Below are 26,323 nucleotides of genomic sequence, written 5' to 3'. Positions count from 1 at the left end.
TCATCATAGTAGTAAACATTCTTCAACAAAAAATAAAAAAAAAAATAAAAACAATATCAATTCATATTATCAGACAAATAAAATATAGAATAGAATTTATAATAAAAAAAAACAATCTACAAATAACGATAAATTAAAATTAACAATCTAAGCAATACTCCAAAGGGGAAGACAATATCTATATAAAGCTTTGCTAAAGCATACATAAAATTATTCTATAACAATATAAGAGCATTAGCTCCAATACATACTTTATGGTTTCGAACCAGGTATGGAAATTGGAATTAAAAGTGTAGAGTTTTATAGTCAATACACAAAGTAGTCTATTTAACAGTCCAGGACTAGTTATTGGGACTAGTCTATAGACTATTCTATGGTCCAAGATTAGTCAATATACTATTCCATTATAGAACATTCTTTGGGCTAGTCTATTGACTAGTCTATGGACTATTATGTTGACTAGTGTGACAAGTTCATAAACTAGTCAATAGACTATGCAATAGACTAGTCAATAGAACAGTCTACAGACTCGTCAATAGACGAGTCCATAGTCTATGGACTAATCTTTTGACTATTCTAATCTATAGACCATTATTTGAAGTAGTCTATAATAGTCTATATATAGTCATTGACTAGTCTATTGACTAGATCTATGCCGAGTCTATTGACTAGTCTATGAACTTGCCTATAATGTAGTCTACTAAGTATTCTGGTGATTAGTCTATTAGTCTGTGGACTAGTCTAGTAGTCTGTGGACTAGTCTATGGTCAAGTCTATTGACTAGTCTATGGACAAGTCTATTGAGTAGTCAACGGACTAGACTAGTGACTAGTCTGTGGACTATTCTATTGACTAGTCTATTGACTATTCTATTGAATAGTCTATGGACTATTCTATTGAATAGTTTATGGTCCATAGATAAGTCAATAGACTAGTCCACTATAGAACATTCTTTGGACTAGTCTATAGACTAATCTATGGACCAGTCTATTGAATAGTTTATGGTCCATAGTCCATAGACTGCCATAGACAAGTTCATGAACTAGTCAATAGAATAGTCCATAGACTAGTCAATAGAATAGTCAAAAGACTAGTCCACAGACTAATCCATAGTAAATAAGTCTTTAAAGTAGTCATTGACAAGTCTATTGAGTTGTCCACTGACTAGTCTATTGAGTACTCTACTTATTAGTCTGTTGACTAGTCTGTAGACTAGTCTATGGACTAGTCTGTTGACTAGTCTATGGACTAGTCTTTTGACTAGTCTATGGACTAGTCTTTTGACTAGTCTATTGACAAGTCTTTTGACTAGTCTATGGACAAGTCTATTGACTATGGTCTAGTTCTATGTCGAGTCTATTGTCAAGTCTATAAACTTGCCTATAAACTAGCCTCTAGTCTTTCCTATAGTCTAGTCTACTAACTAGTCTGGTGATTAGTCTATTAGCTAGTTTGTGGGCTAGTCTATATAACATCATCACTATGGATTAGTCTATGGACTAGTCTTTTGACTATTCTATTGACTAATTCATAGACTAATCTATAGACCATTATTTGAACTAGTCATTGACAAATCTATTGACTATTTCTATGTCGAGTCTATTGACTAGTCTATGAACTTGCCTATAATCTAGTCTACTAGGTATTCTGGTGATTAGTCTAGTAGTCTGTGGACTATTGTCTAGTCTATTGACTATTCTACGGACTAGTTTATGGACTATACTATTGACCTATAGTACATAGACTAGTCCATAGATTAGTCAATAGACTAGTCCAAGAACAAGTACATAAACTAGTCAATAGAATAGTCCATAGTCTAGTCAATATAAAAGTCAAAAGACTAATCAATAGAATAGTCAAAAGACTAGTCAATATAATAGTCAAAAGACTCGTCCATAGACTGATCCATAGTCTATGGACAAGTCTTTAAAGTAGTCATTGACAAGTCTATGGGCTAGTCTATTCAGTTGTCCACTGTCTAGTCTATTGAGTAGTCTACCGACTAGTCTTTTGACTATTCTATTGACTAGTATATTGACAAGTCTTTTGACTTTTCTCTTGACTAGTTTATGGACAAGTCTATTGACTATGGACTAGTTCTATGTCTATTCTATTGACTAGTCTATGAACTTGCCTATAACCAAATCTCTAGTCTGTTCTATAGTCTAGTCTGGTGAGTAGTCCATTAGCAAGTTTGTGGGCTAGTCCATATAACATCAAGATACTGCGATATTTTTAAATGTCAAAAAAGTTCAATAGTATGTACTTTACCATGCCTGTACAAAACCAACCAACTTACTCACTTTCCTACTTTGGAAAAATCCATATAAGGAATTATTTAAAAATAAAGTTTTACGCCAAGATTTCTCATTAAGCTGTGAAAAAAATATCTGTTGTATTTTTATTTCATTTCATTAATTAAATTTTGTACGTGCGTTTTTTTTTTTTTTTTGTTGTTTTTTATTTTATTTAATTTTATTTTCAACTGAGAGTCAAAGTTTAATTTCATTTCAATTTTTATCAATTAATCAAACTGTATTAAAATAGATTATTTGCTTATGTATTGAAAATTGAAATTGGTTTGCTATAACAGCTTATGCATTGAAATTTTTTTTAAAACAACTTGAATTCATTACTAATTTTAATACACTTTTACATTTAAATTTAATTTACTTTTAAAATTAATTAATTTCCATTTTATTTTAAAAATTTTACTTTTCAAATTTTCTATGTTTATTACAAGTTGTTTTGATGATTCATTTTTGTTCATTTACTTGAAATTGCACTTTTATTTATGTTTTTTTTATAAAAGGAAACGTTTAAATATTTGTTTAAACAAATCATTAGTTATTGTTATGAAAGTTTATAAACAGTTTTTTCTTATGTTGATAATTTATAAACAAACAGCATCAGGTTTTTTTTCGTTATCCATCAATAATGTTAAACCTCTTTGTAAAGCGATATTTTCGGCGAGATAATGAATGATTATTAATTTACTCATTTAAAAATTGAAATAGAGCTTCATTAAACTAATTTAAAAAAAAATACTCATAATTTCTTTTTGCCTATTTTTGAAAGAGTCTTTTTTTAAGATTAATATTTATAAATTAATCATCTATTCGTATTAAGCTCAAATATAGATCAGTGAAGAGAAAGAGAGGCAAAGACTCTTATAGTAAAAGTTGTAGATTACTTAGCCTTTTGCAATGTTTCAAAAAGTTTGAAGTTTTCAAGAACGGTTTTCGTTAGAAAACTTTTCGAATATCAGTTTTCTTTAGAAAACTTTTCAAAGATCCGTTTTCTTTAGAAAACTTTTGAAAGATCCGTTTTCTTTAGAAAACATTTCAAAGATCAGTTTTCTTTAGAAAACTTTTCAAAGATCAGTTTTCTTTAGAAAACTTTTGAAAAATCAGTTTTCCTTAGAAAACTTTTCGAAGGTCAGTTTTTTTTAAATAACATTTCGAAGATCAGTTTTCTTTGGAAAACTTTTCAAAGATCAGTTTTCTTTAGAAAACTTTTCAAAGATCAGCTTTCTTTAGAAAACTTTTGGAAGATCAGTTTTATTTAGAAAACTTTTCGAAGTTCAGTTTTCTTTAGAAAACTTTTCAAACATCAGTTTTCTTTAGAAAACTTTTGAAAAATCAGTTTTCCTTAGAAAACTTTTCGAAGGTCAGTTTTTTTTAAATAACATTTCGAAGATCAGTTTTCTTTGGAAAACTTTTCAAAGATCAGTTTTCTTTAGAAAACTTTTCAAAGATCAGCTTTCTTTAGAAAACTTTTGGAAGATCAGTTTTATTTAGAAAACTTTTCGAAGTTCAGTTTTCTTTAGAAAACTTTTCAAAGATCAGTTTTCTTTAGAAAATTTTTCGAAAATCAGTTTTATTTAGAAAGCTTTTCGAAGATCAGTTTTCTTTTGAAAACTTTTCAAACATCAGTTTTCTTTAGAACATTTTTTTGAAGATTTGTTTTCTTCAGAAACATTTCGAAGATCAATTTTCTTTACAAAACTTTTAGAAGATCAAACCATTTTTCGAAGATCAGTTTTTCTTTAGAAATTTTTCGAAGTTCAGATTTATTTGGAAGACTTTTCGAAGATCAGTTTTTTTAGAAAATTTTTTGAAGATCAGTTTTCTTTAGAAAACTTTTCGAAGATCAGTTGCCTTCAGAACACTTTTCGAAGATAAGTTTTCTTTAGAACAATCTTCGAAGATCAGTTTTCTTTAGAACACTTTTCGAAGATATGTTTTCTTTAGAACACTTTTCGAAGATCAGTTTTCTTTAGTAAACTCTTCGAAGATCAGATCTCTTTGAAAGACTTTTCGAAGATCAGATTTCTTTAAAAAAGTTTTCGAAGATCAATTTTCTTTAGATAACTCTTCGAAGATCTGTTTCCTTTAGATAACTTTTGGAAGATCAGTTTCCTTTAGAATACTTATCGAAAACAGTTTTCTCTAGAAAACTTTTCGAAGATCATTTCAAATAGCCGATTTTGAAGAACTTAAAAGAGTACTAAAGATTTATAATTCAATAAAATCTAGCCATCTAAACGAATTTAAGCGAACAAATTCAAATCGAATTGCGAAGTTTTGCTTACTAAGGCAACACTGACAAGAATTTTGAATGCATAAATTAATGAGAAATTATTGATTGACATGTATAACGATACCAAACATATCTATCATATCAAATATTTTATAATCAAAGTTCAAAATGATATCAAAATCTAAATATTTACCTAGTTCAATATTACTATTTACTTAAAGTGAAAGGCTTTCAATATATTTTATCATTTAGTTTAGTATAAATACATTATAATTTTCCATTAAACCCCAACAGCAACAAAACACTTGCACTCATTTATTTGAACTATTTATACTCTTTTAGTTTTATTAATGTTTTTATTGCACTATCGGGGGAAGTAAATGTAGGAAAAGATAATAATAAGTTTGTAAAAGGTTTGTGTTTTTGTTCGAAAATTGACAAACTAAAAAAAAAAACCTAAAGAATAAAGATATCGAATGAAATAATGAAAATAAATTTTATTATCATTAAGCGGCTATTTTACTTTTATTTCATTTTTACTTTTATTTTGTTCCTCCAACCTTTATGTGAATGTGAAAGCAAACAATACTCAACTTAACTCCTCTTTTATTTGTTGAAATGTTGTCGTCGTCGTCTCTTGAGTATGTTTGTTTTTGGTTTTTAATGATGAGCAAATATATGAAGTATGTTACCCGGTAATATATACATTTATTTACAAATACTATACATTATATACTTTACAACAAAAAAAAAAATACTTCTTTAAATTTTTAATTCTCTCATTGTTGGTATTTTTTCATTTATTGTTTAGTGTGATTGACCTTGACTTTAGTTATATATTGTGTGTGTGTGTGTGTCGGTGGTGCGTTTGTGTGTTTGCTCTCCATTAGATTGTTGATATTCCTCTTTGTAGTGTGCGGTTTTGCAAAGCAAAGTTTTCCTAACAAGAGTGGTTGGTTGCTTTGTTTGTTGCCTGTAAATTAACAATAATATGATTTATTTAATCTTTATTTAATAATTAACTTAATTAACAAATATTATTAATTAAAAGAAATGAGAATTTAACTTGAAATTTATTATTATTGTTGGGATTTTGGGAAATGTAAAATTTATTTAAAAGAATTGTGATTAAAATAGGAATCTCCGTTATTAGTGATACTTTTGGTTTAGAATTGTAGATGATTTCACATAATGGAGCTCAACTCTATCAAACACTAATGAAGTTTACAGAAGTGTCAATCAAATTTTTAGTTCATTTTCAAAACTACCAATATTATAAAATATGATCAGTACTTTTTGGAAAACTTCTAGAAAAACAGTTTTATTTAGAAAATTTATCTTTATAAAACATTTCAAAAATCAGTTTTCTTAAGAAAACTTTTCGAAGAATCGTTTTCTTTAGAAAACTGAACGAATGACAGTTTTCTTTTGAAAAATTTTCGAAGATGAGCTTTCTTAGGAAAATGTATTTTTCCGGAGTGAAGAACGTATTGAAATGAGAACGATGTAAATTAAATTAGTTAATATCAATTATTACAGAACAATTGTAGAATGACAAACTTTTAAACATAATCTAAATTTCAACGACAAAGGCAATAACAAGATATCATACCTTTTCTGTTCATATCGATCGAAATTTGCATCGTTGATCGGTATCGAATACCGCGGAAATGTGTCTAAGTGTTAGTTGTTGCAATAGGTTAGCTTATACATATACCTTCAGATTGAGTGTTTGATACAGTTATGTAAATCTTGACATGTCTTGAATAGTTGTCAAGAATGAATCTTTGACTTATTTGGGGTTTTATTATTCTACCTCGGTCGAAATATACAATTTTAATCCGGGAGTTCTATGTTGAGTTCCAAGTGTAGCATTTGAACTAATTATATTGGATTAGTTCATAAATTCATTGGGCAAAGTGAAGTAAGGAGGGATGGGCAGTTAAATATGTGGTGGGTATTATCAGGACCCACACCACATGCTTAGAGCAATGTATTAGGAAGGTCATATTCTATATGGGTAGTAGTTGTTGAACCCGTTGCTCCATACCGATCTCAATTGTGACAGAACAAGTTTTGTTTTTCACGTCAGATTTGTTATCTAGTTCACCTATAGGCGCTGAATGCACGTCATTCATGCGGTAATCTGAAACTGCTGTATCGATGGATGTTATTCAAAGCTGCAGTATTCGAATTACAGTCCAAAGATTTTAGCATATCATTTCGTATGCTCTTTACGTATACAGGAATGTCCTCGGAGGAGGAATCGTCAATTGTGTGATGTTAAGATGACTATTCTCCTGACATCCCAGGAAGAACTGCTTAGTTAGCATGAAATTATGTTCCCTGATTGTTAGGACCTTTGTTTTTTCGTGTAGGTGGTGCTCTGAAGTTTAGCGAATAAGGCTACTCTGCATCATCATAATTGACCTCTGACTGGTACACGTGAGGTCCTTGTCGCTCCTTTATGATACTTGAAAATGGACGCAGAAAGTAAACAGTAAAGATTGAGTTATAGTATAAATTGAGATTTTGATCCCTGCTGTTCCTTAGAGAAAATATTCTGTTAAGCGTTTTAATTGAAGAACATTTTCTCTGGGTATCACGATGACAACTAGTCGATTCCCTAAAGAAAGAAATGTGAGAGAACCTGAGTCTGCCTATAAAATTCAGTCGAAGAAATAGCTGATAAAACCTAGTTCACTGCTAGGGTTAATACCCGCTGTCAACCAGAAATTCTGTTTTCTAGGATCGTCTCTAGTTGCTCTGAATCTTCGCAAAAACTACAATAGTCCGGTATATTACTTTCCCACTTACTGACTAAGACCCTAATTGATTATCTCAATCAGAATCTTTAGACAAAGTTTATTCAGTCCTATAAGTATTTTGGCAGCCCTTACATCAAGTGTTGGCCATAAGGACTTTTAAATTTTGGAATCCATTCTATTCTAGGACTGATTGATGATGTCAAGTATTCTTTCGAATATCGACCTATAACAGCGATAGATGGGTGGTTTCACGATCCTTTGCCTGACATCTATAAAAAGGTTCGAAGCTTATCTAGCTAGTTCTTCCCAACCTCATTCAATAGCAAACTTCTCGACAGCATGTCATAGAATTTTTGCAGATTTGGGATCTTTAGATAATAGTTTTCAACGAACAACGACAAACTGTTTTATAATGTCCCTAGTGGCATAATCTTAAATAAGAAATAAAGCTCCAAGAGCATTCATAAATTTTCATAACAGACCCTAGGTTAGGTTTGACAGGTAGCTGCGCATCGAACATGAAGAGAGAGAAAGGAAGGAGTGAAGAAAGCCCTAAAGTATAGAGACGTAATGTGAAAGCCTACGTCTAGTTTAGAATTTGTACAGCCGTTTCCAAAGCTGGACAATGACAGAGAAGATGGACCACCGTCTCCTCTTCGTCCTTACTTTGACAACTCCTACAGAAGTCATTATGCGGTAAACCAATGGACCTAGCGTGGTAGCCAAATTTGCAGTGGCCACTTATAATCGATACCATATTACCAAACTGAGGTCTTTGAAGACCACGGTTCTACGTGAATCCATTTTGAGCCACATCGTTCTAGACATCGAACAAGTATATTCAAGTATTTGAGCATTAGATTGACAGATTTCAATAACGTGCCTTTTTATGACAGGAAATGAAACCCCACAGAACTGGCCCACTTGCAGCTCACTCAACATGGTCTTAGCTCTTGCCAAGATATCAGCAATATTATTGCCATATATAGTCTCATGTCTCTTGACCCATATAAGGTTAATGTTTGAATGTTACGCCATCTCGTTCCGAAACAATCCGGTATTCATTGCGCAAGTTGTGTTGTATAGAAAAAACACCAATGATGGACCTTAATAGCAGCTTGACTATCAGTATAAATTCTGATATCCCTGTTGGATATACCTATAGCACCTCAATTTGACGACCTCTTGACCGCTGCTATTTTAGCTTGGAGGATACTAGAATTATCATTGAGTCTAAATGAGATTTTATTGCCAAATTCTTCAATGAAGATGTCTTGGATCCGTTTGAATACACACGGAAGCAATTCGTAGACAGAAGGAGAGATTCTTGAGTATCCGAAGATATGTAACTTGACTACCTCTTGATCACTGATATTTCAGCTTCCAGGATACTATAATCGTTATAGAGTCTAAATAAGATTTTAGTTCCAAATTCTTCAAGATGTCTCCACCAATTTAGTTGTCTTGGATTCATGTGTATACGTACGGAAGCAATTGGTAGACAGAAGGAGAGATTCTTGAGAATCCAAAGAGATGTAACTGCCTCGAAAAAGACGATTCCCACCCACCCTAAATCAGTCTGTCGTTTTTCAGATCGTCAGGATATTTGTTTGGAAGATACTATATACGTTCATTAGACTTAAAAGAAATACTTTAAGAGTGGCATTAGACAACCGATAGAATACTATGGCAATTAATGATGAATTAATCAATTAATCTCTTCTTAAATGAGAGCTAACTTTTAAGTTAAAGATGTTCGTCTTTCTGTCCGTATCTTCCTAATTTGCAATAATTTTATAAAACATACTTTCCAAAAGTTTGCTATTGAAAATCATCAAAATCTTTTAGTTGATAATGTAGATATGAATAAAATTCCGAACAAATCCATGTATTTGAATAAATCCATATTTAAACTACATTTAATTAAATTACTAATTACCCACATGTTTACAATAAACATTGATTTTTGCAATATTTATTTCCCGTACAATGACAAATCCAATTAAAAGCTTTTTAATAAAAGAAAGCCTTTTTTTATAGCAAATACTAAATGTAACTACATTTATGCACATGTAGAAAAATGTTAATAAAAATGACAGACCATTTATGAAATACACATGTTTTTTATACCCTACACCACTTTAGTGGGGAGGGTATATTGGATTTGTGCTGATGTTTGTAACATACAAAAATATTCGTCCTAGACCCACCTTAAAGTATACCAATCGGCTTAGAATCGTTTTCTGAGTCGATTAAGCTATGTCCGTCCGTCCGTCTGGCTGGCTGGCTGTCCATGTAAACCTTGTGCGCAAGCTACAGGTCGCAATTTTCAAGATAATTGGATGAAATTTGGCACGCACGTTTTATTTGACCCAAGGACGAAGCCTATTGAAAATGGTTAAAATCGGTCCATTATTTCACCTAGCCCCCACAGAACAGAACCCCCCGAAAAGGGCTTCTGAGCTCATAATTATGTTAAATATACAGATATATCGATAAAATACGGCACAACTAAGTTTTATAGAAGTCTTGATGACCCTGACAAATTTCATAAAGATCGGGCCCCATTTGACCCTAGCTCCCATACAAAGTCCCCTTCAGAAAATTACTTGAATGTCCCAAATTAGCTTATAAACACAAATATCGCGATGAAATTCAGCACAATAAAATATTATGTCAATATAAATATATTCACAAAATGTTATCGGGCTTGGTCCATATTTGCCCCTAGCCCCCATATAAAGCCTCTTTCAGAAAATTAGTTTTTCATCCATAAATTACTTAAATGTATCGGAACAAGGGAATATTGAAGATAAATGCTTTATTATGAAAAATAAATCACATTTAATATTCATAACTGGTGTAGGGTATCATATGGTCGGCCACGCCCGACTATACTTTCTTACTTGTTTTTTATATGCCAGAGGTTATAACCTGCATTCAAGTTTGTTTGTGCTTAAGTAAAATGTAATAATGACTCAAATACAATAAAGAATAATACTATAGTTTTAATAATAACAAAAAAAAATATATAATATAAAATAAATTTTAATATTTCTCTATATAATTTAACTTTTTCAATTTATTTTCATATTGTATCTATCACCTCTCTCTGCCATCATGTACACACATGCTGTGTTTTTGGATATTGATTGTCGTTTGGGGCAAAAATGTTAATTTTCATACTTTAACGTGAAATTTGTTACGTTTTGCTTTGTTGTTTGGTGTTTTTGTGTTATTTTCGGTAACTCTTACTACTCTTTTTTATTTTCCTTTTTGCCCACCTAATATGCATGATGATAATGATGGCTAACAAACAAATATATACGTTTTGGTTGGCTGTGTTTTTGCTGGCTTAACATGCGGTGGTTTTCGATTTCTTCGTGTATTTGATTGTTGGTACCACTAAAACTGAAAAAAAAACAAACTATAACTACACACTATCGTTATTATTATTTTTATTGTATTTGCTGTATTTTAACAAATACCATTTTTTGTTGTTGTTTTATTGATGACCAACAATCGCCATCAACACCACCAACAAACGAACCACCACCAACAACCAAAAACCCACAATAATTTCAATGTTTTAATAAAATAAAAAAATAATAATAATCAAACATAAAAAAAAGCAGCAGCCAAAGAGCGTGACGATAAATTGAAAGTTGCTAGGGACCGTCAAAATGAAGAAAGACAAAGAAAAATCGAGGAGCTAAAGGCTCAAGCTGAAGCTGCACAAAGATATCGCGAACAAAAAGAAGAGGAACGTCGACGTCGAATCGATGAGATCAGACAAAGAGATACGGATAAACGTACACAGGTTGAAGAACGTAAAAAGGCCATAATGGAAGCTGAAAAAGAAAGACGTGAATATATATTGAGGAAGAATCAAGTAAGTGTTGTTGTTAGTTTATATATATTAAAAAAACTAATTAAATATTTCACTAATTTGTTATTAATGATGTTTTCTTAATTAATGTTTTTTTATTTTTTGCAAATTTTGTTTTTTATTAGGAAAGAGAATCAAGGATAGAAGTTAAGAAACGTGAAAGAAATTCCATTGGTTATGCTTTCGGTTCCTCAACACCACGCTTATTGGAGCCCTCCGATTTTGGCATGGTATCACCAAGTACATTTTGGGGTCAAAGACGGTAAGTGTTTTATTATAATTAAATTTTGAAATTTTGTTTTCTATATAAAAATAATGGCATGGAATCGATGTACATTTTTATATAGAGAAAGACTTTGAATTGAAGTTTGTTTTTATATAGAAAAGGACTTCGAAACGATGTTAGTATATAGAAAATGACTTCGAATCGATGTTAGTTTTCATAAAGAAACCGACTTCGATTCGAAGTTAATTTTCATATAGAAGACAATTTTGAATGGAAGTTTTCATATAGAAAACAACAAGGAATAGAAAACAACTTCGAATCGAAGTTAGTTTACATTAGGAAACGTCTTCGAATCGAAGTTAGTTTTCATATAGAAAACAACTTCGAATCGAAGTCATTTCCTATAAGTTTCAAAGTTTGATTTTAGATAGAAAACGACTTCGAATCGAAGATAGTTTTAATATACAAAATGAATTCGAATCGAAGATGCTTTTCGTATAGAAAACGACTTCGAATCAAAGATGCCTTTCGTATAGAAAATGACTTCGAATCGAATATGCTTTTCGTCTAGAAAACGACTGCGAATCGAAAATGATTTTTGGTATAGAAAACGACTTCGAATCGAAATTAGTTTTTATAAAGAAAACGACTTCAAATCCATATTACTTTTCATATAGAAAATGATTTCGAATCGAAGTTGATTTTCGTATATAAAACGACTCCGAATCGAAGTTTGTTTTCAGATAGAAAACGACTTCGAATCGAATTTACTTTTCGTATATAAAACGACTTCGAATCGAATTTACTTTTCGTATATAAAACGACTTCGAATCGAAGATGATTTTCGTATAGAAAACAACTTCGAATCAAAGATGCTTTTCGTATAAAAAACGACTTTGAATCGAAGTTAGTTTTTATAATGAAAACGACTTCAAATCCATATTACTTTTCATATAGAAATTGATTTCGAATCGAAGTTGATTTTCGTATATAAAACGATCCCGAATCGAAGTTAGTTTTCATATAGAAAACAACTTCGAATCGAAGTTTACTTTCATATAGTATCGAATTAACTTTTCGTATAAAACGATATAAAACGACTTCGAATCGAGGTTAGTTTTCTTTTAGGAAATTACTTCGATTCGAAGTTAGTTTTCATATAGAAAACAATTTTGAATCGAACTGAGTTTTCATATGGAAAACAACTTCGAATCAAGGTTTGTTTTCAGATAGAAAACAACTTCGAATCATTTTCTATATGAAAACAAACTTCTATCCCTTCGTATAGAAAACGACATCGAATCGAATATGCTTTTCGTCTAGAAAACGACTTCGAATCGAAGATGATTTTCGTATGAAAACAACTTCGAATCAAAGATGCTTTTCGTATAAAAAACGACTTCGAATCGAAGTTAGTTTTTATTAAGAAAACGACTTCAAATCCATATTACTTTTCATATAGAAATTGATTTCGAATCGAAGTTGATTTTCGTATATAAAACGACTCCGAATCGAAGTTAGTTTTCATATAGAAAACAACTTCGAATCGAAGTTTGTTTTCAGATAGAATCGAATTTACTTTTCGTATAAAACGATATAAAACGAATTCGAATCGAGGTTAGTTTTCTTTTAGGAAATTACTTCGAATCGAAGTTAGTGTTCATATAGAAAACAATTTCGAATCGAAAACAACTTCGAATCAAAGTTTGTTTTCAGATAGAAAACGACTTCGAATCATTTTCTATATGAAAACAAACTTCTATTCGATGTCGTTTTTATATAAATTTGGAAACTTCCTCTTACATTTATTTATAAAAAAAAACGTCACAACAATAAAACTTTAATTACATTTATCTTTATAACTTCAAAGCAACACGTTTTTCAATTACAACATTTTCATTTTCTTTTTATTTGTTATTCTTTTAGTTCCACTTCAATATCAAATGTTGCCGGTGCTTCACTTTCACGTCGAAGTTCAGAACGTGAACTTAACGACAGTGGTTCTAAAAAGCGTGCAACATCAGCCAGTGGCACAGAGAGACATGATGGTAAGTTCATAAAGAAAAAAGCATGTTTTTCTTATTGTGTTTATATGTTTTAACTTCTATAAACCAAAAAAAGAAAAAAGTTACAGTTTTAAAACTTGTTTTATTTCTTTTATGATTAAGTGTTAATAATAATATTATATTATTTTTTTTATATTAGTTTACAAACAAAAAAATATGTTGGCAAATGTTATGCCCCCTTTTTCTTTATTAAAATATTTATTTGCTGTGTCAGTCATTAAAAAAAAAAAAACATTTTTTTTAGTAATGAAGTACACAAAATATTAAATTACTTATGTGTGTTAATTACTCTAGTTAATTAATGTCTTAATTTACAATAAATTTTTTTTACCATCCCAAAACAAAACAATGCAATAAAAAAAATTATAGTTAACATAGTGTTTGTTTGTTGTAGCAGTTTTAAAATTTGAAAGTTTATTTTATTTTTAATTCCCCAAAATAAAATAAGAGAAGACAAAACATATTCCTCCCAAAAAAAAAAAAAAGAGCAGCAAAGCACGTTTCCCATTTATAGTTTTAAGTTAGAAATCTTTTTTTTTTTTTTTAATTTAAGTTGCAAGTTATTTTTAGTTCTATTTTCTATTGATTTCCTTTAATACTAGTTTCTATTTAATCTTTCTTGTTTGCGCCCCTTTTATTTTTTTAACTTTAAAATCTTTTTCTTCACTTTTAACTTGAATTTGAATTTATGTATTTTAAACAAAAATGTCACCTTTTTACTTTGTGTTTATCCACTTTTCCACCACCACCACCAAAAAAAATACCACTGTCTCTACTTTTACTACTACTACTACTACTGCTACTTTTATACTCTTCAAATCAATCAATCAACTACAACTTCAACAGATCATCGTCGCAAATCATCTTCAATGTATGAAGTTTTCAATTGGGGCTACTCAAATGATGAGCCCCCCAAAAGATTTTCATTGTCTATTGTTGGTAGTGAAATAAATATAGATGGACCACCACCACCTCCTACAGCAACAGCTTCTACAAAAATCAACAACACCAAGAACACATTCAACAACACAGAGAATAATAATTATAATAATAATCATCATAATTATCATCATAAACAATATTCAAATCATAATTTCTATAATACTAAGGGTGAGGATGCAGTAATAACACTTTTTATTTATGTTTTTATTGCATCTCAAGTTTTATTTTCAGTTTGTTATTTTAATTTTCTTAAATGTTGATTTGTTTTTTTTTTTCCTTTTTTTATAATTTTGACTAACTTTGAATGCTGTTTCTTTAATAATTTTTGTTTACACAATTTTTCTCTTTTAATTTGCATTTGACCTTGTTTTTTTTTTTTCTTTCGATATAATTTTAACATGTTTTTTTTAACAAATTTGCATGTCAAATCATAGGATTTTTTTTTTTTGTTTAACTCCAATTTGAAAGCATTTATTTGCTATATAATTTATTTAACAATCGTAACAATAACATATTTTTTCTACTCATAACGATTTAAATGTTTTTTTCTCATTTTCTTGTTTTTAGTAAAAGTTATCAAAAGCTAAAATAGAGATTTTATTTACAATAGTTTTAGTGAAATGTTCGAGAAGTTCGAAAAATGGAAGACACACAAATCTAAGACAAGTTTCCTATAGAAAATGAGTTCGAATCGAAGTCTAATTTCTTTTAGAAATACATTTGAAACAAAATTTATATTCATAAAGAACTTCGAATCGAAGTAACTTCTCATATGAAAAAGAACTTCGAATCAAAGCTACTTTTTCTATAGAAAGAAACTTCGAATCAAAATAACTTTTCCTATAGAAAAGACCTTCGTTTCTATAGGAAATGCAACTTTGATCGAAGTTACTTTCTATATAGAAAAGAACTTCGAATCGAAGTTTATAGACTAGACCGATCTACTAGACTAGGCTATACCATAGACTAGACTATAGATCAGACTATAGATTAGAATATAGATTAGAATATAGATTAGACTATAGACTAGACTATAGACTAGACTATAGACTAGACTATAGACTAGACTATAGACTAGACTATAGACTAGACTATAGACTAGACTATAGACTAGACTATTGACTAGACTATAGACTAGACTATAGACTAGACTATAGACTAGACTAGAATATAGACTAGACTATAGACTAGAATATAGACTAGACTATACATTAGACTATAGACTAGACTATAGACTAGACTATAGACTAGACTATAGACTAGACTATAGACTAGACTATAGACTAGACTATAGACTAGACTATAGACAAGACTATAGACTAGACTATAGACTAGACTATAGTCTAGACTATAGACTAGACTATAGTCTCGACTATAGACTATACTATAGACTATACTATAGACTATACTATAGACTATACTATAGACTATACTATAGACTAGACTATAGACTAGACTATAGACTAGACTATAGACTAGACTATAGACTAGACTATAGACTAGACTAGACTAGACTATAGACTAGACTATAGACTAGACTATAGACTAGAATATAGACTAGTCTATAGACTAGACTATAGACTAGACTATAGACTAGACTATAGACTAGAATATAGACTAGACTATAGACTAGAATGTATACTAGACTATAGACTAGACTATAAACTAGACTATACTATAGACTAGGCTACAGACTAGACTATAGACTTGACTACTAGAGACTAGACTATAGACTAGACTATAGACTAGACTATAGACTAGACTATAGACTAGACTATAGACTAGACTATAGACTAGAATATAGACTAGACTATAGACTAGACTATAGACTAGACTATAGACTAGACTATAGACTAGAATATAGACTAGACTATAGACTAGACTATAGACTAGACTATAGACTAGAATATAGACTAGACTATAGACTAGACTATAGACTAGACTATAGACTAGACTATAGACTAGACTATAGACTAGACTATAGACTAGACTATAGACTAGAATATAGACTAGACTATAGACTAGAATGTATACTAGACTATAGACTAGATTAAAAACTAGACTATACTATAGACTAGGCTACAGACTAGACTATAGACTTGACTACTAGAGACTAGACTATAGACTAGACTATAGACTAGACTATAGACTAGACTATAGACTAGACTATAGACTTGACTACTAGAGACTAGACTATAGACTAGACTATAGACTAGACTATAGACTAGACTATAGACTAGACTATAGACTAGACTATAGACTAGACTATAGACTAGACTATAGACTAGACTATAGACTAGACTATAGACTAGACTAAAGACTAGACCATAGAATAGAGTATAGACTAGACTATAGACTAGACTATAGACTAGACTATAGACTAGACTATAGACTAGACTATAGACTAGACTATAGACTAGACTATAGACTAGACTATAGACTAGACTATAGACTAGACTATAGACTAGACTATAGACTAGACTATAGACTAGACTATAGACTAGACTATAGACTAGACTATAGACTAGACTATAGACTAGACTATAGACTAGACTATAGACTAGACTATAGACTAGACTATAGAAAAAAAACTTCGAATCGATGTTACTTTTTATATAGAAAAGAACTTCCAATCGGAGTTACTTTTTATGTAGAAAATAACTTCGATTCAAAGTTATATAGAAAATAATCGAGGTTCCGTTTCGTTTAGAAAAGAACTTCGAATCAAGGTTGCTTTTCGCATATGATTTCGATTCGAGGTTGCTCTTCGTATAGAAAAACTTTTCGTTTAGAAAAGACTTCAATTCAAAGTAATTTTCAAAATAGAAGACTACTACGATTCGGAGTAGCTTTTTATAGAGAAAATTGCTTTCTAATTAGATACATTTTCGACTGCAGTTATATTGAGTTTATATTAAATGCTCTCATACCGTTCAGATTCTAAACAGACACTAAATCACGTTCACGTTTCAACTCTTTTAAACAAATATATAACAATTTAAAAAAAACTTCCAAAAAATATAAAAAATCCCAAATTTGCAAATGTCAATGGATTCATAATCATAAAGCAACTAATTGTATGTTGTTTTTGTTTTTATTAAAAAATTTTTATATACATATTTGCTACCGGTATATTTTAGAATATAATTATAAAAATAACTATGAATAGAGAGAAAGAAAACAAAGAGAAATTAAATCAGGTTATTGTGTTAAAAAAAAAAAAACATTTTTTGTTAAACTTCCATATTAAAGCTTTAGTATGAGACAAACTTTTCAGCAAAGCGGTGCTTTTTAAATTAAAAACGTATTAGTTTTTTGTTTAAATCTGTGTTAAAATTTTAAATAAATTAAATATACAAAAGTGCTTTAAATAATTAGTTAACAAAATCAATTAATTAAATAATTTATAATGCATTAATAAACGAAAATAAAATGCTGCCGGGAATTAATAGAACGCCAAGTAAAGTGTTTCATTAATAAGAAAATTTTAGCTTTTTTGATTTGATACTTTTACTAAAAAAGAAAATGTTAAGATTACAACAAAAATATCGTTAAGACCAGCTCTCTTAATAATGCAATTTACTTACAATTACTACAATTTACTAAAAAAAAATAAAGTCAGTTTTTCGACCTATTTGCCACGGCTTAGTTTTAAACGCTCGTTTATTTTTGGTTTTTTTTTCTTTAACTAAGAATCCTTGTGTTATAAGGATTTAATACAGTTGTTAACAGCTACTTTTTTTTATAAAATAATCAACAGTTTTCTTTAATTTGTTTTCATATATATATATTTTTTGAGAAATGCCTGCGTAGTAAAATTGTTAACCTTTTTTCAAAAAAGCTTTTGCCCATAAAATCATATTTGTTGTACTTTTTTCCTTAAATTTCAAAATGATATTTACAAAAAAAGCTTTAGCGGCATGTCTGATTTTTTTTATACATAAATATAATGTCATTTATATGATGTTGTGTTAGTTATCATAAGATAGATTACTTAACAAAAAAAATGAAATTTTCTTTAAAGAACAAAAACCTTTACCAAAATTTTTCTTTTATACCCTTCCCTTCTCCACACAACAACAACAACATCAACAACAAAATGTTGTGTGTGTTAATCTTACAGAAGATAATGTTGATACATCACATATCGTGTTTCGAAGTGTGGCCAGAAGAAAAACTGATCTTATGCCAACAATACCAAGTCCCAGAGATGGTCACTACGGTTCCCGATCATCACTTAGTAATACACCTTCTCGTACACCAGGTAAGACACTATATAAAACAACTACCACCCCCCCACCAACAACTACAAAAACTACATACTTCATCAAACCTATCATTTGAAAACTCTTTTTCTCTACTTTTTTATGATTTATTTATATAAGTTTTTAAATATCTCTACTCCTGCTCTCATCATTATACTTCTCTATCAGGCATGGAAAATTGAAATTTTTGAAATAGTAATAATAACAAAAAAAGTACTTTTTAGGTTGTAAAATACTTAAGTACCGCTAGACTGTAGACTAGAATATAGGCTATATTATAGACAAGACTGTAGACTATAGCCTACACTATAGATTAGACTATAGACTAGACTATAGACTAGACTATAGACTAGACTATAGACTAGACTATAGACTAGACTATAGACTAGACTATAAACTATACTATAGACTAGACTATAGACTAGACTATAGACTAGACTATAGACTAGACTATAGACTAGACTATAGACTAGACTATAGACTAGACTATAGACTAGACTATAGACTAGACTATAGACTAGACTATAGACTAGACTATAGACTAGACTATAGACTAGACTATAGACTAGACTATAGACTAGACTATAGACTAGACTATAGACTAGACTATAGACTAGACTATAGACTAGACTATAGACTAGACTAGACTATAGACTAGACTAGACTATAGACTAGACTATAGACTAGACTAGACTATAGACTAGACTATAGACTAGACTAGACTATAGACTAGACTATAGACTAGACTATAGACTAGACTATAGGCTAGACTATAGACTAGACTACAGACTAGACTATAGACAAACTATAGACTAGACTATGGACTAGATTATAGACTAGACTTTAGACTAGACTATATACTAGACTATAGACTAGACTATAGACTAGACTATAGACTAGACTATAGACTAGACTATAGACTAGACTATAGACTAGACTAGACTATAGACTAGACTATAGACTAGACTAGACTATAGACTAGACTATAGACTAGACTAGAACTATAGACTAGACTATAGACTAGACTAGACTATAGACTAGACTATAGACTAGACTAGACTATAGACTAGACTATAGACTAGACTATAGGCTAGACTATAGACTAGACTACAGACTAGACTATAGACAAACTATAGACTAGACTATGGACTAGATTATAGACTAGACTTTAGACTAGACTATAGACTAGACTATAGACTAGACTATAGACTAGACTATAGACTAGACTATAGACTAGACTATAGACTAGACTATAGACTACTATAGACTAGACTATAGACTAGACTATAGACTAGACTCTAGACTAGACTATAGACTAGACTATAGACTAGACTATAGACTAGACTAGACTATAGACTAGACTATAGACTAGACTAGACTATAGACTAGACTAGACTATAGACTAGACTATAGACTAGACTAGACTAGACTATACTATAGACTAGACTATAGGCTAGACTATAGACTAGACTACAGACTAGACTATAGACAAACTATAGACTAGACTATGGACTAGATTATAGACTAGACTTTAGACTAGACTATAGACTAGACTATAGACTAGACTATAGACTAGACTATAGACTAGACTATAGACTAGACTATAGACTAGACTATAGACTAGACTCTATACTAGACTCTAGACTAGACTAGACTATACTAGACTATAGACTAGACTATAGACTAGACTATAGACTAGACTATAGACTAGACTATAGACTAGACTATAGACTAGACTATAGACTAGACTATAGACTAGACTAGACTATAGACTAGACTATAGACTAGACTATAGACTAGACTATAGACTAGACTATAGACTAGACTATAGACTAGACTATAGACTAGACTATAGACTAGACTATAGACTAGACTATAGACTAGACTATAGACTAGACTATAGACTAGACTATAGACTAGACTATAGACTAGACTATAGACTAGACTATAGACTAGACTATAGACTAGACTATAGGCTAGACTATAGACTAGACTTACTAGACTATACTAGAGACTAGACTATTAGACTAGACTATAGACTAGACTATAGACTAGACTATAGACTAGACTATAGACTAGACTATAGACTAGACTATAGACTAGACTATAGACTGATATAGACTAGACTATAGACTGACGATAGACTAGACTATAGACTAGACATAGACTAGACTATAGACTAGACTATAGACTAGACTATTAGACTAGACTATAGACTAGACTATAGACTAGACTATAGACTAGACTATAGACTAGACTATAGACTAGACTATAGACTAGACTATAGATAACTATAGACTAGATATAGACTAGACTATAGACTAGACTATAGACTAGACAGACTAGACTAGACTATAGACTAGACTATAGACTAGAGACTAACTATAGCCTAGACTATAGAACTAGACTATAGAACCTAGACTATAGACTAGACGATAGACTAGACTATAGACTAGACTATAGACTAGACTCATAGACTAGACTAATAGACTAGACTATAGACCTAGACTATAGACTAGCTATGACTAGACTAGAACTAGACTATAGACTAGAACTATAGACGAGACTATGGACTAGACTATAGACTAGACGATAGACTAGACTATAGACCTAGACCTATTAGACTAGACTATAGACTAGACTATAGACTAGACTAATAGACTAGACTATAGATAGACTAGAGCTTAGACTAGACTAGCTATAGACTAAGACTATAGACTAGACTATAGACTAGACTATAGACTAGATATAGACTAGACTATAGACTAGACTATAGACTAGACTATAGACTAGACTATAGACAAGACTATAGACTAGACTATAGGACTAGACTATAGACTAGACTATAGACTAGACTATAGACTAGACTATAGGACTAGATATAGACTAGACTATAGACTAGACTATAGACTAGACTATAGCTAGACTATAGACTAGACTATAGCTAGACTATAGACTAGACTATAGACTAGACTATAGACTAGACTATAGACTAGACTATAGACTAGACTATAGACTAGACTATAGACTAGACTATAGACTAGACTATAGACTAGACTATAGACTAGACTATAGACTAGACTATAGACTAGACTATAGACTAGACTATAGACTAGACTATAGACTAGACTATAGACTAGACTATAGACTAGACTAGACTATAGACTAGACAATAGACTATACGATAGACTATACTATAGGCTAGACTATAGACTAGACTACTAGACTAGACTATAGACAGACTATAGACTAGACTATAGGACTAGACTATAGACTAGACTATTAGACTAGACTTAGACTAGACTATAGACTAGACTATAGACTAGACTAGAGACTAGACTATAGACTGGACTATAGGCTATACTATAGACTAGACTATAGACTAGACTATAGACTAGACTATAGACTAGACTATAGACTAGACTATAGACTAGACTATAGACTAGACTATAGACTAGACTAGACTATAGACTAGACTATAGACTAGACTAGACTATAGACTAGACTATAGACTAGACTATAGACTAGACTGACTAGACTATAGACTAGACTATAGACTAGACTATAGACTAGACTATAGGCTAGACTATAGACTAGACTACAGACTAGACTATAGACAAACTATAGACTAGACTATGGACTAGATTATAGACTAGACTTTAGACTAGACTATAGACTAGACTATAGACTAGACTATAGACTAGACTATAGACTGGACTATAGACTAGACTATAGACTAGACTATAGACTAGACTATAGACTAGACTATAGACTAGACTATAGACTAGACTATAGACTATAGACTAGACTATAGACTGGACTATAGACTAGACTATAGACTAGACTATAGACTAGACTATAGACTAGACTATAGACTAGACTATAGACTAGACTATAGACTAGACTATAGACTAGACTATAGACTATAGACTAGACTATAGACTAGACTATAGACTAGACTATAGACTAGACTATAGACTAGACTAGACTATAGACTAGACTATAGACTAGACTATAGACTAGACTATAGACTAGACTATAGACTAGACTATAGACTAGACTATAGACTAGACTATAGACTAGACTATAGACTAGACTATAGACTAGACTATAGACTAGACTATAGACTAGACTATAGACTAGACTATAGACTAGACTATAGACTAGACTATAGACTAGACTATAGACTAGACTATAGACTAGACTATAGACTAGACTATAGACTAGACTCTAGACTAGACTATAGACTAGACTATAGACTAGACTATAGACTAGACTATAGACTAGACTATAGATTAGACTATAGACTAGACTATAGACTAGACTATAGACTAGACTATAGACTAGACTATAGACTAGACTATAGACTAGACTATAGACTAGACTATAGACTAGACTATAGACTAGACTATACACTAGACTATAGACTAGACTATAGACTAGACTATAGACTAGACTATAGACTAGACTATAGACTAGACTATACACTAGACTATACACTAGACTATAGACTAGACTATAGACTAGACTATAGACTAGACTTTAGACTAGACTATAGACTAGGCTAGACTATAGACTAGACTATTGACTAGACTATAGACTAGACTATAGACTAGACTATAGACTAGAGTAGACTAAACTATAGACTAAACTATAGATTTGGCTATTGAGTAGACTGTATACTAGTGGATGTACTTCGGTATTTTTCGATATGAAAAAGTACTAAAGTTCTAAATTTTCCATGCCTGTTCTCTATATACTCCCCTATTATTATTATTACAAAAACAAAAAACAATAAGTTTATGGAAATTTCTGCAACTGAAACTATAAAAAATGTGTTTGTTACTTTTTTATTTAATAAACTTGCAAAAAATCAATCTACTCCTCTTCATAATACTTTTAAATATTTAGTGTTTGAGTTGTCTTTTTCAAAACTTGATATTCTGTTAAGAAAACCAACAACAACTACAATATTTTTTTTGTTTTAAATGCTTTTTATGCTATTTAGTTTTAAAATTAGTTTATAAATTCTACATAATACATAAATACCTATTAATATATTTAACTTTTTAAACGTGTTTGTTTGGAAGTGTTAAAAAAACTTTTTTAAAATCGCAAAAAAGTTCTTGTGTTTAAGTTTAAATGGTTGTGTGTAAATTTATATTGAAACTCCCTGCTCCAATTCCCCCAGTTTCTTTATATAGAGTTTAAGGGTTAAAGAATTTGAAACAAAATCTTATTTTAGTTAAATAGTTTATATAAAATTTAGCAACAAATCAAATTTTACATACATTTTTTTCTATATATAATTTTTTTTATTAGTAAACAAATCATTGGTTATAAATCATTAATTTTATTTAATTTTTTAAATCACCCTTTTTACTTAAAATGCCGCTTTTAAACAAACTAAATAAAAATTGCTGCTGTTTGCTGATGTTTACAAAAAATCTTAAAAAAAAACAAAAAACCTAAAAAATATAATTAATAACACCTCCACCATCACCTACACCAACAACACCAGGACGTGCTTATTCCATGAATCGTTTGGATCAATTGGCTCAACCGATTCGCCGTAATGGCGAACATATAAGAGCCATAATGGAACGTCAGAGACGTGAACAAATGGAAATGATGGATGAAACGGAGTCACTAGGCGGTGGACGCCGTTCGGCCAAGAAATCAGCGGGTAGTGCGGGCGGCTCGAACAACAGCAAGATGTCACGCAGTATGATACATTTAGCCGGTGATGGGGCTCCTCGTCCCAAATATAATATAGGTGGGGGCATTTCCACCAGCTTTTTACCATTGGGTAGCGGCAGTCGAAATGCCTGTAAGAGTATGACACACTTGGGCAATTATAATACTTATAATTATAATAATGCCTGGTCAAATACGACACCACGCTCGAATCTAGGCTTACAAACTGCCGCCACCAAAAAATATCTACAATCATCACTAGCTTCATCTGCATCCAACACGTTTAAACGAGGCCAGATCTCTAATACTAACCTCTACCGTTTCGATACAGACTCATTGTTACTCATGAACTCTCCTAGTTTACTTTTAAACCCAGGTGTGTGTGCGTGTTTGCAAACTACTCTACTTACTACTACCACCAAACCAAAACAAACAACAATAAAACCTTTTATATTCCTCCTTATAACTTGCTACCACAAAAATTCCTATTTTTTTTTTAATTCAGAACTCAATTCAAAAACAATTTAAATTAATCCAATTTTGTTTTTTTTATTAATTTCTCTTTTCCTAAAGTTCCATTTTTTAACTCATTTTTAATTGCAGTCTAAAACAAAATACTCCTCCTGGCATTGTCTACTTCTACCACATTCAATGGCAAACAAAAATCATTAATTATAATCAATTACTGCTAACCATTAAAATTCGTTTTAAATTTGTTATAAGGAAATATGAATTTTTATTTTTACAATTATTTTTGATTCTCTAGTGAAAAATATGATCAAGTATTCTTTGCCCAAAAACAAATCTTCATTTCACTATTCGTACAGCTTGAAATCATTCAAGTTTTTCTCATGCAAATTTATATAATTACTGTTGTTTGTATGTTGTTGTTATTTTACTTTAAACATTTCAATACAATTTTCAGGCATTTTACCTTTTAGAGGATATAATCAAAAATCTTTTCCTCATGGTAAGCGTTTTGTAACAAACATTATTTTCTCATTATTGCATAATGTCCTTTTTTGTCTGTATTTTTATGACATCCACTCAACAAAAGAAAGCTTTCATTTATGGCGCCTTTTTTATTTTAAAAAGTGTTTTGTCTTTTTCACCTATTTTTTTTAAGTTTTTCTTTTAAACTATGGGTATATATATGCCTTTATTATAATCTTGCGCAATGGCTTTAACATTTTCATCAGCGCTTTTTCAATTTCAGTTAATTTTCATTAAACTTGTGTGACATTCATAAGTTTTGTATTACAAACGTGGATATCTTATTGAACAAGGCGTCGAATATAACTTTGAAATTCTTCTCAAATCAAAAATTAAATTTGTTAATGTTCAGGGGCAAAATTAGTTTCGGAAATTAATAATCTTTGAATCTTGAACTTGAACAGAACTAAATTTGAATTAAAGTAGATCTGAACTATAACACAAATAGAACAAAACAAGAACTAAACTAGAATTAAAGTATAACTGAAGTAGATCTAAATAAGTACTAAACTAGAACCGAACTAGAAGTGAACTAGATCTAAACAAGGACTGAAGTAGAACTGAACTAGAACTGAACTAGAACTGAACTAGAACTGAACTAGAACTGAACTAGAACTGAACTAGAACTGAACTAGAACTGAACTAGAACTGAATTAGAACTGAACTAGAACTGAACTAGAACTGAACTAGAACTGAACTAGAACTGAACTAGAACTCAACTAGAACTGAACTAGAACTGAACTAGAACTGAACTAGAACTGAACTAGAACTGAACTAGAACTGAACTAGAACTGAACTAGAACTGAACTAGAACTGAACTAGAACTGAACTAGAACTGAACTAGAACTGAACTAGAACTGAACTAGAACTGAACTAGAACTGAACTAGAACTGAACTAGAACTGAACTAGAACTGCACTAGAACTGAACTAGAAC

General features: G+C 30.7%; 1 protein-coding gene across 21 annotated transcripts in view; it reads left to right on the top strand.

Annotated features, from left to right (window-relative positions):
- Positions 1-26,323, top strand: part of LOC119604630 (ensconsin) — a 42,543-nt gene that overhangs the window by 7,709 nt on the left and 8,511 nt on the right. For 2 of the 21 annotated variants that reach the window (XM_037957368.1, XM_037957370.1), the window contains exons 3-8: positions 10,943-11,202; positions 11,325-11,461; positions 13,352-13,473; positions 14,338-14,601; positions 18,557-18,697; positions 24,220-24,771. In XM_037957368.1, coding sequence (XP_037813296.1) covers positions 10,943-11,202; positions 11,325-11,461; positions 13,352-13,473; positions 14,338-14,601; positions 18,557-18,697; positions 24,220-24,771 — 1,476 coding nt within the window. The remainder of the gene's footprint in view (positions 1-10,942; positions 11,203-11,324; positions 11,462-13,351; positions 13,474-14,337; positions 14,602-18,556; positions 18,698-24,219; positions 24,772-26,323) is intronic. The other 19 variants (XM_037957369.1, XM_037957371.1, XM_037957377.1 and 16 more) reach the window with 15 other exon arrangements.

The sequence above is a fragment of the Lucilia sericata genome, unplaced genomic scaffold, assembly GCF_015586225.1.
Source record: "Lucilia sericata isolate MDLA Ls3-8-SP2 unplaced genomic scaffold, ASM1558622v1 Contig000412F_arrow, whole genome shotgun sequence".
Lineage (NCBI taxonomy): Eukaryota > Metazoa > Arthropoda > Insecta > Diptera > Calliphoridae > Lucilia > Lucilia sericata.
Note: the sequence above shows the minus strand (reverse complement) of the source record. Positions and strands in the feature narration are given on the sequence as shown.